Genomic DNA, 15,778 nt, shown 5'->3' on the forward strand with positions numbered 1-15,778 from the left:
ACAGCTCACAGTGATTTATCTTGGACTTGAAATCACCGCCCCTTGTGTAGGCCCATTGCTGGTGGTGGGATCTTACAATGAGGAGCTGTTACAGCTCAAAGAGCATGTTTTCAGGTGACAAGAGTAAGCTCAATGTATGAATGCCTGAATTTTGTAGGCTAGAAAGAATCAAAGATTAAGTCGTAACACACAACTCTAATTTTATGCAGATTCATTAATGAAAAAATAAACAATTCTGAAATCTGATTAAATGTATTTTATCTTCCACTCAGAACCAGAGAAAAAAAAACAAGAATTAAAAGCCAACAGCAATGAGGAAAGAAAAAAAAATCATAAGAGACAGATGAAAACATTTTGATGTAAGTTTTCCATCAGAAAACTGAGCTCTGTCAAAACACATATTACAGAAAGAACTGTCAACTCATCCAAAAGATCTCAATCGGAAAAATCAAGGCTTTCTCAAGATTTGGAAGGCTCCAGGTTAACACTGACCTTGCTTGCTTAACCTGACACATCCCCTCTTTCCCCTCCACACCCCCCAAAGCCCTAGTGCCTTGGGCATGGTCCTCCCACCTCACTCACTTTAATGTCTGTATCAGCACCTGACAACAAATCTTGCTTCACATTCCTCCAGGAACATTACAAAACTTCTAAAATTACCTTCCTGTCATTCAAGCATACTTCCTGCTTTAGGTTCAAACTCAGGTTCACTCCCACCTTCATTACATTCCTCCTACTCAGAGGATTTACTTTCTTTATCGCCTCTCAAATGCTACAGCTACCTTTGTCCATGCGCTACATAGGTCCTAAATTTCTTATGCCACAAACACTGCAGATGTCCAGTATGCAGCCTGTGCTACTTTGATACCTATTTCTTTCATGACTAGGTGATAACCCCTAGTTCAAATACATCTGTTTTAAGTATCAGGATGGTCTTCTCCAAGGAAGCAAATGTTACTTTTGTGGTCGATGATTAAAGTTAAGTAAACAGCTCTCCCAAAAAGGGGATATGTCTTAAAGGTTTGTTCTACATTAGTCTTTAAAAATGTATTAGTTGCTTACTTTCCCCATAAAATTTTGTAACAGCAATAACAAAGTCTCAGATGTTTAGGAAATAAAGTTTAAGTTACACAAATTGGACTGAGGTGATCAGTAGGTAGCAGCTTTCTCAAATGAGTCAAGATTCACGCTCTGTTAGCTTAACGTACTTTGGTCCCCCACATTCAACTGCAGAAGCTTTCACAAATCGAACAGGTTGCAAGCCAACAGGTTCAATGCTCAGAGTGTTGTTTTCAACAGCTTCCAGAACAGCTGAAGCCAACTGCAAGAGAAATTTAGAAAGCAGTTAAAAACAGCTCTGTGTTATCCATTGCCTCAAAGCAGTGACATATTTCTTCTTCTGTAAAGTAAGGAACACTGAAAAAACTCAACTCAAACACAAATTCAATTACAAATGAGATTTTGCTTTCATCATAAACAAGAGGTCCCATTTCCAGACCTCTGAAATGCTGCCCTCCAAATAACCCTGCCCTCCCTGAGGCAAGATAACTGCCTTTACAACCAGAAATGTAGTCAAGCATGTTTAAAATGATAACTGCATTTTCAGTTATTCCTCATAAGACCAAATAGCACATACATTTGTACATGTGACATTCATATCAGGACTGGACATGGCATAAACTTTATTTTTAAGAATTGCTCTGATTTTATTGTGTTCTATGGAAACACAAAATGATGCAACATGCTTTCTTATCTTGCAAAAAAAAAACCAACAAGTAAATATGCTTTTCAGCCACAGATAGCTTTAGAAATATGTTCAAACAAGTAAAACAGAACAATATACAGAAAAGACAACATCAGATATATAAAAGCCAGTTGCAACTTTCAACCACTAGCCTAGTTTAAAAATCATCTTCATCAAAGTACTACTTTGCTCAGGCTTTTTATTTTAATTCTTTATAGATACACAATCACAAAACACTAGAAATACACTCATTTTGCTTGTTTGAACTAAACACTTGCCCAGGATTACTGTTTAAGTATGGACAAGTAATAGCTATTACCAGATTTAAAAGAAGGTGTAATTTGTGTTATTAGTGAAATAGTCCTGTGCCAAGGTTCCTTCCTACTGCGTAAAGATATTTTTCTATTATACTTGGAATATTTTGAAAACAGAATGTCACATTATAGTAATTCATGCAAAATATTCTTTCTCTGCCATCTCCCAAAACCAAAACACTACTCACATACACAAGAGTCTACTGAGAATGCTGCAGCCATTCAGATAACTGCATTTCCAACTATTCAGAAATAACACTTGCGCAGTTTATTGTTTGGTTTAGCTACACATTAATTTATCAATATTCAAATAAAAACAAAATTGCTTACTATGTGCAACATCTAGAAATAATAACTGATTTAACTGACCAAAGTGCCGGAAGCTTCATGTTTTCCTTGTAAGAAAATACAAATCCACAGTAATTTTATCATCACTGAAGAACGAAAAAACAAAATGAAGTTGCTGGGAAAGACAACAGGACGGCCTACTTACATATACTGCAGCAGCAATTTAATTCCCATAGTAACCAAGTAAACTTTTTAGTGAGAGGTTCACAAGATGCTGGATACCAACCATAATGAACCGGTCTACAATTAACTAAAACATCATGAATGCTTATGGCCAGCAAGTAACAGCAGATATAAAGCATAAGAAAAGAACATACCACCACATGAAAACAACAGATAAGCATTATGAAGAAAATACAGATTTTTCCATGTGAGGTGTAGGCTTTAAAACTGGTTCTTATTTTAATAAAGATCTAAGAACATGATCCCTTTGCCTTAGAAACTGATATCACAGCTACAGCCTGTAAATGCTGCTTAAGAACAAAAACTAAGAAAAGCAGTTGGAGCTGGAAATGGTTCCAAATTATTACCAGGACAGCTAAAACACCTGTCCTTCCTCTTTATGGGAGACTGCATAGGAACAGCATAAGCTAAAAACAACCAAACACAAAAAACAAATGCCAAACCCAAACCTCATTTTTTGTTCACCTAAAACCACATTCCCAAACTGTCCTTTGTTGAATCATATAAAATGCCAAAGTCTAATTCTTGTAAGTCAAACCTCCCTTCAAGAAAACAAAGCAAAGCCAAGAAAAGGCTGTGCTTGCAGCTTGCTCTGGTTGATAACAAGAGAAAACTGGGTCCACAAAATTTGATATATTGGTCTCTACTGCCCCCTATACAAACAAGAAACAGTGACAGGATACTATTTCTACAAAACAGTATCTTTAAATATCAGGAAAAAAAAACACCATCCATTTCTACAAACATCTGATTCTGCTGGAAAGGAGTAACATGTGAAAGAGTAGACCTAAAAAGGCGATATCTGCAACAGCATTAGTGAAGCAAAAAAAGGATCATTACAATACTCCAGACTAAAACTTCACCACTTCACTGTAAACTGTCACACTCTAGTGAAACAAAAATGGTTAAACTTCAGATGAAAATATTTTTAATAGTCTATTGGCTTCATGATACATATTTAAGGGAAAAGCATCAGTGACCACATTTAGACTCTTTCCATTACCTCACTTTTTGAGAAGGTTAAACATGGAAAAATATCTTCCCGATAAATTTTGTCCAAGAAAGGACATGTTCTGTCCATAGTAGGCTCATCCTTCCAAGATCTGAATTCATTGTACAAAGATAGGTCAGCCTAGAATACACACAAAAATTCACATATGTTAGTACTGCAATTATCACATCACTTCAATATTTGCAAATAGCCAGAGGGAAATAATGAGCATTAGAACTAAATGCTTCCCATTGCACTGTAAAGGAATACTGTCATGCCCTAGCTATAAACACTTTCTTAAATCCACCTTCCTAAGACTGTAAATATAAGCAAATCAAAGCATATAATTTTCAAGACACAGAGGTAATCCATTCACTGCTCACCACTAAACCAGGGACAAGCTCATTACCTCTTCCCCATTTACTAAGCTTCCAGGGTAGCTTTGAAAAACATAACTGACGGTTTAACAGAAAAAAAGAAAATTATTCTTGATGCATCTTCACTACAGTATTTTAGTCCCATCTCCACTTCTGTGAGTTACAGAAAAGCAGAGGAATCTTAAGAAAACAACTGCAATCCTAGAAGTTTCATCCATTCACCCCACACCTAAATGTAACACACTTCTATCCGAATGCCTTCAGAAAGCAGATATTTAACACAGTAAATATACTAACACAGGAAAAGAGGAAGTCAATATACAAATCAATTAAAACTATGGTCTTATTCTTCATTTTTCACCTTTATGCCCAAACTCTCTATGCCGTGCTACAGCAGGACAGCAAGGACATTCAGCGGGCATGATTTATGAGCCTGCTTCCCCACAGCTCCTCTAGTCAAGAGAGAAATGCTAAAACAACCCATTAAATCATACTACAAGCAAGCAAGCATCCTCTGTGTTAGGAAGCAATGGGTTTATCTGCACTGAAAACACCTTGGCTTTTTATCTCCATGTTGAGACTGATTTATCAGTGGAATGCACCTATTCAGCCTGGGGCTCAGGAGAACAGCACTAGGTCCCTATGAAAATCCACATTTGCATTAATGGAACAGCCTGTTACATGGGCTGGCCACCCACCAACTGCAGCACACTGAGGTACTCCCAGTGTACATCATCTGGTTTAGGGTTACCTCAGAAGGGAGGATCCTGTTCACAGGCACCAACACTGCTTCAAGACGTGAGTGGGGATGAGTGCTTACTTACAATACATACTCCTAATCTCATGAAAAAGACTAATGCCAGTCCCCAGTGGGCTATGCAACACCATCGTCAGATTGCTTTTAACATTCTGCTGACACAGACTTCAGCACTTTCCCCTCCAACTGGTTGTTAAATCCCTTTCTTGTACTATAGCAGACCTATACTCCTAAAACCCAAACCTAAAGCTATAGGAAGCAATGTATGCTGCAGGCCAAAGATAAGTCAGGATCTGATTTTAAAATTTTGTACTATTAAAAACAACATAGGTGAGATAATGAAAGAGGGAAAAACACATATAGTAAAAACTAAATAATTTTTAACCCTATTAAAAAGATCAATACAATTCTTTGCACCAAACTCTTTCAGTCTTTTGCTCTTTCCCCATGCATTACCTCTCCTCCAAGCTCCCAGCTCACCATTCTTTTACATATACATTTGGAGGAGTTCGTTTGTCATTTTTGTGGGGTTTTTCCTTCGAAAAGAGCCTATAAAAATTAAGACTGGCAAATTTGCTTTCCATTAGAGCTACTTGCCTTACACTCAGGTACAATCAGGAACAACCATCTTAATTAAGATAGTCCATAAGTGTTCTCTGGTTGCTAAGCCACCAACCTCATTCTACAAATGAAATTCAATAGGTGTAACTTGCTCCCTAAAGGAACATTTCCCATACCTTAAATCCCATCTTGGGTCCAGCTTTAAAATGAATGCAATCAAGAGGTATCAGCACGAAAAATAAGAAGGCATTTTGATTTGTACTATAGTATTCTAAATATTAATGTGCATTTCTTATTAAGGCTCAGTGGATATAGGCTGATGCTCTTCCTTTCCAAACTACACTGGGTGCCACATGTCTCCTCTCTGCCTTTATTTGCGCTTTCACTAGATCAAAGTTTTGATTACCTGCAATTGAATAGACAGCCAATGGAAATAATAATTCTAGTGAAATATTTAATGCTTTAATTTTACAGTAAAATACAACATCAGAGAAATGCTTCAACTCTTTGAACAACACTGATGCATCTACCAGCATTTACACTGAGTGGACGCTACCGGCCTGCCTAAGATCCAGCTTGCCTAAATCCTGATAGTATCTGAATTAATTAGACATGTATACTTATCCTAGAGACTACTCCCACTTGCTAGGAAGCACTTCTCTGGGATGCTGGCATGTTTCTGGCTTCACTGCAGTTTAGGGTGGACAGCCAGCCACTGCCTACATTCCACAAAGAAACCTGGAAGCTGACACATATTTACATGCTGCTCCATCCAACATGTTGAAATGCTCTGACTGGTAGATTCTCCATAAGCATCGAAAGCTATATTCCCCCTACCACCAGGCCATTACATACCCCTGAGCAAGGGTAAAGGGTACTCTTAGTTCCTCTTTTGAAGAAAAACATGCAAAGGGTAACCTAACTGAGTGGCAAGAACATTTAGCAAGAAGGAGACAGAACTAGGGTTTCAGACCCAGCTCCCAAAAATGCAAAAACATTTACCTTAGGCCAACAATAAACAAAAGCAGTAAACAAAACCACAAACCACTGGATAATGGTAGCAGTAGAGAAGGCATATCTTTCTGCTTAGAACGATGTCCTAATCACCATTCAGTCTTGTTTTCTCACCCTGTGTTGGACTCCTATCAAATACTGCTCAGAAGAGAGATAGACAGAATCACACCACAGTGAGTGGAGAATCCATGTGTTTCTTACTGATTCCCTAGGCTGTCACTGGAAGAAGGTCAACTGTTTTGAGCATCCTCGATCAGCCTTTAAGTGTCTCCTTATGCAACTAACATAAAAGGAGACTGAACTAAAGAAAAATGTCAGGCAGACTGGACCTTCTGCAGCACAGCCTTCACATTCATCACTTTCTCTCCACAAGAAAATGAAGCAAAACAGATCTCCCCCCTCTCTCACTCCTCCCAACAATTAAAAATTTCACTGAGTCACAACCTCAGTGCAATGTTTGCAAAGTAACTGGATTCCATTCCATTTCTCTCCTTTTCTGAAGTGCAACAAGGATTCAAAACCTCCTGGATACCACTGAAAGTGGGCAGGCAGAATGTAAAGCTTTTTTTTTTTTGGAAGCGAAAACACCTTTATCTTCTAATTTGTAGTAAAAAGATGTACAGCATAAATGATAATTGACAAAATGAAGTATAAAAATGGCCACTGTGAATCACATTAAAGATCCAGTTACCCTGTTACCCCTCTGACAATGGGCTGCAATCACAGCACTGGCTGCAGAGCAACACGAGGGGAAAGACAGTGATGTGTCTTCATTTCACAGCCTCCCAACTTGTAGCCATGTGTAGTTAAAGAAGCTTCCTAAGCCAAATGCCATACCTATCTTCTACATAACTTGACAAGTTTTTCTTTTGTCACTTTGCATGGCTACATTTTGAACACATTTACATTTTTAGTCATGCTACCTAGTGACAATGAGTTGTAAAGTTTTATTCATTATGTACTGACTGAAAATGATTTTCCTTCTAGCTTCCAAAGTTTTCTTATTACAGGAAATCATTCATATTTGTTCACCATTAATCTTCCCCATGCCACCTGTGATTGCACAGATTTTTCTTCTACCTTTGACCATCTATGTCACAAGTCCTCATATTTTTATTATGTCTTTTCTGAGACAAAGATATCAAAGCTACTGACATCAGACACACACATTTACTATATATTTATACAGGAGTATGCTTTTTCTATCTATTCCTTCCCTAACAACTCCTAAAGCTCTGTGGGTCTTTAACCATTACTGAGTTTGGGGGTTTAAAGAGTGTCCACAAGGACACTACTTCCAATTCCCACCCTCCCACCTCCCTGGCACAATACAGCTATTCCTAAGTCCAGAAATGCTATGTGGAGAGTTCAGGGGGTTTTCCCAGATGTCTAATTTCTCATTTAGCCTTTGAATTTCATCTGCTATTCTACTAATCACTCAGTACCATAAGAGCCTACTCAACTCTTTGGTCACTTTTTGCTATTCCAAGGACTCGAGCACCAAACTGTCACCTCATTATTTCCCCATTTTCAGTTACAGTAGATTAAAAAAAGTCACAGGCCCCTCTGCAACTCCAGTGGTAACTCTCCTGTTTCCTAATAAACCCCTGACACCATCTTTTCCCAGTCCTCTTTCACCCATTATCGATCTATAAAACCACTCTTCCTCTTTTCTATGGCAGTTTATGAAATGTTTGTGAAAGTTTATGAACTTTCAGTGGTGGGCTTTGTAAAAAGCCACCAGGACTTATCATTCAGTTATATTGGTGTGTTAGGTTTTCTTAAAAATCCCATCTTTAAATTATTCCTTTCAATATTTCAAACCTTATCCCACAGCTTCCCTTAATGATATAAAGCTTGGAAAAATCGCCACCTATTGGCATGTAAGAAAAATTTTCTTTCATTAATGAAATAATTTCTAAAATAGTATTACGAGAAGATTTAATATATACTATATTTACTGTGAATAAAACAAAACAATAAAGCCAGCTTATCAACAAAAAGAGGACAATCCTTGTACTGTTACCTCCTTACAGTCTTTTACAATTGGCTGCATCATGGTAAGGTCCTGATGACTGCCACCCATAGCACTGCTTGTACTCTTGTTTCTTGCATGGCCTTTCTTAAAAGGAGTTTTTCCACTAGACTGAAACTCTTTAGTTGGAGATGTTGGTGAAGTAGACAGTACTAGTGTTTTCAGTGCTGCTACTTCGGCCTGGAGGACATCAATCTTGGGTGGGAGATAAAAATGAAGTCATTAACAAAACAAAAATATTGTAGTAGGCTATGAATATGTTTATTTTTTAACATAATTTCCAGTTATCTTTAGTTCAGTTCAAGACATTTATCTTGCAAGAGTACTAAGAGGCAGATGCCTATGTAATTGCCTACATTAGTAACACTGGCTTCCTATGCACTTTGCTAGCTACCTGATGCTGAAACACCAGTTATGTCTACAGGTTTTAGCTAAGAATATGTCAAGGCAACACAAAACATCATTATGTTTTAATAATGTACACAGGTTACGCACTATTTACATCTTAATGATTCACACTTCAGATTTGTAACCATATGAAAAGACAAAGCAAGCTAGAAAAAACGCTTACCTTTCCTTGTGCTTCTTTTAACTGTTTTTCTGCTGCAGCTTGTTTGACATTAGCTTCTTTAACCATTTTGTGTGCTTCCTATAAAAAATATTTAGCTAGTGTAAATGCTTTACACAAATTTACAAGATCCAGTAAAAAAAACCAAAAACAAACCAACCAACAACAAACACAAAAAAAACCCCAAACCCAAACTAAGGACACACACTTTTGCTTCACAGAGACTACTTGTAAATAGCAAGTTGTGCAACAGTCTTGATGATAATTACATACCAAAAAATACCTACAGATATATCATTTTTATCATTTGGATTCACCACTGGCCCACAAAGTTTCTTCTCCTTGATCCTGAGCCCAGATTCAGAAATTCAGCAACTCCACCCATACCCCTCCAGTCGGAACAATACCTGTCATGAACGCCAGGTTCCATTCATGCTTCAGTGGCTGACAAGTCAAGTTCCTTGACCCCCAAGAGAGACTCAACCAGTAGCAACAAAAGCAACATGGGCACAGTTGCACATTCAAAAGAACTTCTCCCTTCTTCTATCCAGAATAACCAGTTTTAATCAACTGTGAATTTCTACATGAAGGAACCGGTCAAACGTTTCTACATGGAGGAACCGGTCAAACAACAAATTCTTACCATCAATAAAACAGACAAAGCAACAGCTTAAAAATAGTTTGTGGGTTAATAAACATTTCTTAAGTAGAACAGAAAATGCACTAAAGCCCAATCCAAGAAACAGGCTAAGCCAATCATGAAGCAAGCATAAAAGGACTGGGGATTTTTTAAACATCCTTTTACCTCATACCTCGAAAACTTTTGTCGCATAAAGTATTTATTTAGGCTCTGATCCATCAATTTGCGCCTGTGATCAAATTACTGTTCTTACTTAGTACTTCATGAAGGCAATAAAGACTGAAAGATCAGAGCCATCAACTAACTTATTTGGGATAAGATCCTTCTCATATCTGTAAAGCGCCTAGCACATATCTGGACACTATATAAATAAAACAAAAAAGTTCATACATCAACACACCAGAAGATTTGGCTCCCAGTGGCATACAACACAGCTGTATAATATGAGTTTGTAAAATTCTCTTAAATAACAACAGACACATGCAGGAATGGGAACATACACATTTATACAATGTGTACAAATACATTTAACATTGAGCATGCAGTTTCTGCGTAGTGATGCACCTTGAAAAGCAAAGCATGTTACAGTGCTGTTACAGTGCTATTACAGTGTAATAATGAAATATATACATCCAGCTGTGCAAAACAAGTCTCAATCCTCCACTGAGATGCATTAATATAAACTGTAGCATATCCACTTATACAGTCATTGAAACTAGTGGGATTCAGAACAGAATGTGAATTCAAGAGCTGTAGGTCCCAGTGCAAAAATCAAGAAGCCTTAACACTGTTGTCTGTGCCTCTTAGTGAAATCAAACCACAAAAGAAAATTCAAGTGACATGCTCACAACAGTTCTAAATAATTAAAAGTCAACACTGTATTTCAAACATAGCTTTCACAAATTGATACATTGTTCTAAGTTATAAAGTGTCATTAATATAAAACTTCACTGATATTTTTATGACTCTACAGTTAAACTACCTACCCAACATCTTCCTCTCCTCCCAACATACACAAGCATTTATGCTAAAAAGTATCTTTTCGGTCTCCCATTTATTTTCTACACACAGGAACTACTTCATATTTTAAGTAACCCTGTCCTACCAGGATGATGAAATAAAATGCACTGCCAACCCACAGAGCAGTTCGTAATTTGTTTTTTGAGTGTCAGTACTTTCAAGGTTTTAATAGCATTTTTATACCAATACAACATCATATGTTTAAATACTGCTTCTAAAACATACTTCATGTTTTATCTTTATGCATATGCTGAAAATGGTAGGCTTATAAATCAGTTTGGATTATGAAATTTATTCTGACAGTTGTAGGTATCACAATTTAGCCTCTAGGCATTTCTAAATATTCCTGTGATAAAATGAGAACTGATCCTGCTACAAGCGTAGATATAAGATGGGCTTTTTTGGTGTACTACAAGCTCACAATCTGCTGGCATTTCTCAAATGAAAAGGTCCCACTTAAGGACTTCTCACTTGGTAACCAGGTTTCACCCCAGTGCATTACTCACTATTAATGCTTCTTATCAACTCTGTGGGAGTAGCATGCTGCCAGACCCAAAATTCAAAAGCTGAGCATGGTTATGTACTTGGTACCTCCATTGATCTGGAACTACGTTATTTTTTTATTTAGTCACCATGGCAACCCCAAATTTAGCTCTTATCCAGATAGCCTTGTTGTCAGACAGAGAAGCTGTCTCAAAATAGTTATGCCAAAAAACCAAGCCTAAACAGTTTTAAGCTTTATGATACATTTTCATTATTTTCTTAATTTTGCATCTAGGCAGATTGACAGGCTCAACAAGGTCTCTTGCATCTAAGTGGAAAGTCTATTGTTTGCTCTTAAGTCTCTGCTTCAACACACTGAGGTCTTCAGGACACAAATCCTTTTATAAGCTTATTGCAATAAAATTCAGCTTACAATATACTGACTCTACATAAAACAACTGTCTCGGCTTCCTTTAAGTATATCACATGGAAGACTCCAACAAACCTCAAACAGACTAGCTGTAAGTTCTTCCAATTCCTGTCCAAGTTGATCTCGCACTTTAGAAAGCCTTTCACATTCTTCATCTTTTAACTTCAGCTCCTATGGAAAATTGAAAGTTATTTATTCTGACTTAGAGTAATAATTTGGCCTTTTAAAGCTAATACCACAGAGAGGAGGAAGAAAAAGGAAAAATAAGAAGAACATAAAACCTTTGCTAAACAAAGCCTTTCAAAAGATTCATCTTAACACTAAAAGCGATTAAATTAATGCTGCACATACATAGCTAATCCTGCTACATGGAAACATACCAGACCAATCTAAAGTACCTCTAAGCTAAACAAAAGCATTTCCAAAATACTCTAAAGTAAAAAAAAAGCTTTTTTCCTGGAAATACAGAAGACTAAAGTCACTTAAAATATAGAACAAATTAATTACTGGGACAGACAGAATAACTGTTCTGTGTACCCACTCCTTAACAGACACTTAAAGAAAGTAATCCTTTAAAAAGTAAATAAATAAATAAATAAATAGAAAAGCTTTGTCTCAAGACAATACCCACTTCTACAAGAATCTTAAAACACATTGTACTGTATAGTCTCCTGAATATCTCCCTGCAACCAATAAAATTCCAAAATCATACTGTAATCATATCCTTGCTCTTATTTATGCAGCTGTATAAATCAAAACAACAAAATTAAAAATGTTATTTGTCTACACCACTAAAATTTGAGTGAAGGCCTGACCATACCACTTTTAAAGTAAGATTTTAACAAAATTTGGCAGTATAAGGGTTACACAGACCCAATCTCATTTTCTACTGTCCCAAGCCTGAGGGGAAAGTGGGATAACTTGCTGAGAAGTACAAATGTTCAACAAGAAATTTTAAAGGTTTCCTCTCTCCTCCCCCAGCCATTAAGACCTGGAATATCTTGGAAGAAAGAGAAGGATGGAAAGAAAAAGAGAAAGAAAAGCAGCAGACAGCTAATTTTGGTCTTGCAAGCTTTTTTTCTTTTTTTTGGCCATAACTCCCCTCCCATCCCTTCTGTTTCTTCCTCATCCTCTTTTCCCCTTGCCAAGCGAGCTATTACACTACCGTTACTGCTGAAATGCAGGACCCAAGCCTGTCACTGACATGTTAAAGACACCAAATACAGTCTAACAATGATTTGGTTTGAAAATCTCCAAAAACAAGTAAAGAAAACAGCTGCCTTCAGAAAACTCTGGGAGGCCAGTCACTACAGTGTCATAAGGAAGCCCACATGGCAGCTTCCCTTGTGTTTCTGGGAGATGGTCAGCTTTCCTCCCAAATTCCTCATGCTGACTAATGTCGTACACAACAATGCAGGAAAACACATCTTGCCTAGAAGCATGCTGGTATTATTTCTCCTGGTACTCAATTTCTGCAGTGAGACTGGCAATAGATCTCCTCACAGATGAAGGGTTCTGTTTGACTTTAACTCCTAAATTTGTGTTTAAAGACTGCTCTGGACTCAGTATCAAAGGCATTATTTGTCCCTTCTTCTATCTGGTTTTAACTTTGGGCACTTTGACTGATTTTTAGTCTAGTTTGCTTTTTTTTTTATTTTCCATAAGTAACCTTTTAACTACTCTGAAAGTACCACTTCTTTTTTCCAAAACCACTTTGTTTTTTTCAAACATGGTACTTCTCAAAGAGTACTCAACTCTTACTTATTAGCTACTGTTCTGCACACAGTGACCTATCTTAAAAAAGAATTAAAAGGCAGCAAAATAGCAGCAGATGGAGGGAAGAGAAGAAAAAAGGAATACAAAATGCCAAAGGAAAAAAAAAACTAGAAAAAAGGAAAGGAAAAAAATAATAGGGAAACAAAATTTAATTAAGTAATATTGTGTTGGTTTAAAGTATTTCCCACATAAAGTATGTGGTTTAATAAGAACATAAAAGATTCTGATGCAAAATGTTTAAAGCTCAAGTTTCATGTGCTCCTATAAATGCAGAGAATACAGCCAATACATTTCCTTTGTTTTCCTTCATTTACTTGTAAGAAAAATGCTGCATACACATCAATACATCTTAAAAGGAGATTATACTAGTATTCAGCTCAAGAGTTATCAAATGCACAACAAAGACAGAACTACCCCAGGTTCACTTCTGGGCAATCACTATCAATACAGTATTTTAAGTGAAATTGTTACAGTTTTGCCTGCCACTGGAAAGATTCTGGGAGCTCAAATTAAAATTTAGGCAGACAAGTAAAGCTGCTTAATGAAAACAGGAGACACCACCAGTCAGTCTACTACACATAGCTGCTTAGCTGGATTTGTCAAAGCCTGGGCAAGTTTCCATGGCATGATTCAGGAGGAGCATAACATAACATTTCATTTTGCCAGGCAAGTTTAATAGCTTGGGTTTTTTTAAGCAGGGCAGAAATAAAAAATGCTCAAAGCAAAAAGCTTAGCAGTTATTATTAAAAACATCTACTGCCTGTGTCTTAAAGGCAATACTGGAGACTTTCTAGCCATACACAATACAGAGGCAGAAAAGAACTGAGTGTGCTAGATCCATGCTTCCCATATTACTGTTCCGAAAAAGTAACTACATGAAGATGACTGGCACAACACACACAGTTACCAAAATAGGTAATAAAAAAATTTAACTTGCATGGAAAAAAAAAAAATCCTATATCAAAGAGTCATATTATTGCTTACTTCACTTTGATCTTCACAGACTACAAGGTGGGTCTTTAGAAAGAACCAGTGAGAGAAGGAATGCGAATTACTGCTTCAAAACCATTTCTATTTTAAATTCTAGTAAGGAAATCAGCCTGAATGAAGTTCAACAAATTAAGTAAGTCAGACCTAAATGCAGAAGACCATGGGAAGAACAAAGATTTTCTACAGATATGATCTACAATCAGAATTGTAGGACACTGGTAAATTCTGAAGTTGCCAATAAAGTTTGTATTTATATTAGAATGCATTTCTATTTAACTGGTCTTCACTCAGCACTCAAGTCAAACAAGATGTGGAAAAACTAGTCCATTGCAACCACATTTACAATGTTATCTGATGTGACAGAAGGTGCAGGATAATGGAAGAAAAAAAGAAAAATCTACTTCAAACCCTGTATCAACACACAAGATCTGAAGACGAGATCAAATTGTATCGCTCTGCTTCTGAGATGAAGAATGCATACAGAAATTGAAATCTTTGAAAGAAAAACCTAGATCTGAGGATCAGGTTCTTCAACTACATTGAAGTTTACAATACACGAGAATCACTGTATCGGTGTGGAAAAAACCTCTCAATTTCACTCTAGTAGGCAAGTACTAGTAGTTTAGATTTCTACTACAAAAAGTCAAACATAGTTTTCACTTGTTACCAACAAGCCTACAGATCTTACTCTGAAGACTATGAGAAGCACAGAATTCATTTTCAAACAAAATACGGTATTTGCAATCAACATCCCATGGAGACTGGTCTTTCATCATCAGAGGAGGGGACTAACCATCAGTGACAGCTGATAATCTCAACACTCCAAGAGAAAACACATCAACACAGAAATCAAAGGTTCTCTCTGCAGCCATGGATGACATCATTACATTGACAGTCTGATCCATGAGGAAATAACTTCAGGGCCACATCACACAAAAATTCAAGGAAAACATGACTATGAATGGCCATAGCTCAGGAACTACAAGCAAGCTATCCAAAATACATGCAATGTGCTGGTTATTTAAGATGAAAAGCAAACAAAAGGCATTCCTTCAGAAGGACTCCACTAAACTTGCACATCAAGAAACACCATGTATCATAATACCATCATTATTCCTTCAGATGTTAGCTACATGTGGTTGATCCACCTTCGGTAACCACGGTGACACAGCTCAATTCAGATATGGCATAAAAATTGCAAATGCATAGAGATACCAGGAGCTAAGGCCGCAGGCACTGAATCACCAAGCCTTTTAACACCTTCTCAATTTTCCTGATGCTGCTTTAAAAGGATAGTAGCAAAACAAAGAGAAAGGTTCCAATCATCTAAAGCAAGGGCTTTTCAGCTCCACTTCACAGAATATAGCCAGAAATACGTCTTCAGTAGGGAAAAAAGAAAAAGAGGGAGCAGGAGGAAGCAGCCAAAATTTAACTGCATGATCTTAATAAAGAGTGAAAAACTGTATCATTTTAATTAAGGAAGCATTTTAAAGCAAAAGTATGTCCAGTCTTACATGCTCCATCAGTACAGAATGCTGCCTTGCTGT

At 37.0% G+C, this 15,778-nt stretch overlaps 1 protein-coding gene across 4 annotated transcripts in view; it reads right to left on the reverse strand.

The window, feature by feature from the left end:
• The window catches only part of RAB3IP (RAB3A interacting protein), a 34,145-nt gene that overhangs the window by 5,698 nt on the left and 12,669 nt on the right, over positions 1–15,778 (reverse strand). For 3 of the 4 annotated variants that reach the window (XM_061368023.1, XM_061368020.1, XM_061368021.1), the window contains exons 4-8: positions 11,541–11,636; positions 8,896–8,973; positions 8,316–8,519; positions 3,593–3,721; positions 1,209–1,321 (exon numbers count right to left, since the gene is read on the reverse strand). In XM_061368023.1, coding sequence (XP_061224007.1) covers positions 1,209–1,321; positions 3,593–3,721; positions 8,316–8,519; positions 8,896–8,973; positions 11,541–11,636 — 620 coding nt within the window. The remainder of the gene's footprint in view (positions 1–1,208; positions 1,322–3,592; positions 3,722–8,315; positions 8,520–8,895; positions 8,974–11,540; positions 11,637–15,778) is intronic. The other variant, XM_061368022.1, reaches the window with a different exon arrangement.

This window comes from Neopsephotus bourkii, unplaced genomic scaffold (assembly GCF_033783945.1).
Source record: "Neopsephotus bourkii isolate Nb327-2 ecotype Australia unplaced genomic scaffold, CSIRO-AGI_Nbou_v1 NB_1423, whole genome shotgun sequence".
Taxonomy (NCBI): Eukaryota; Metazoa; Chordata; class Aves; order Psittaciformes; family Psittacidae; genus Neopsephotus; species Neopsephotus bourkii.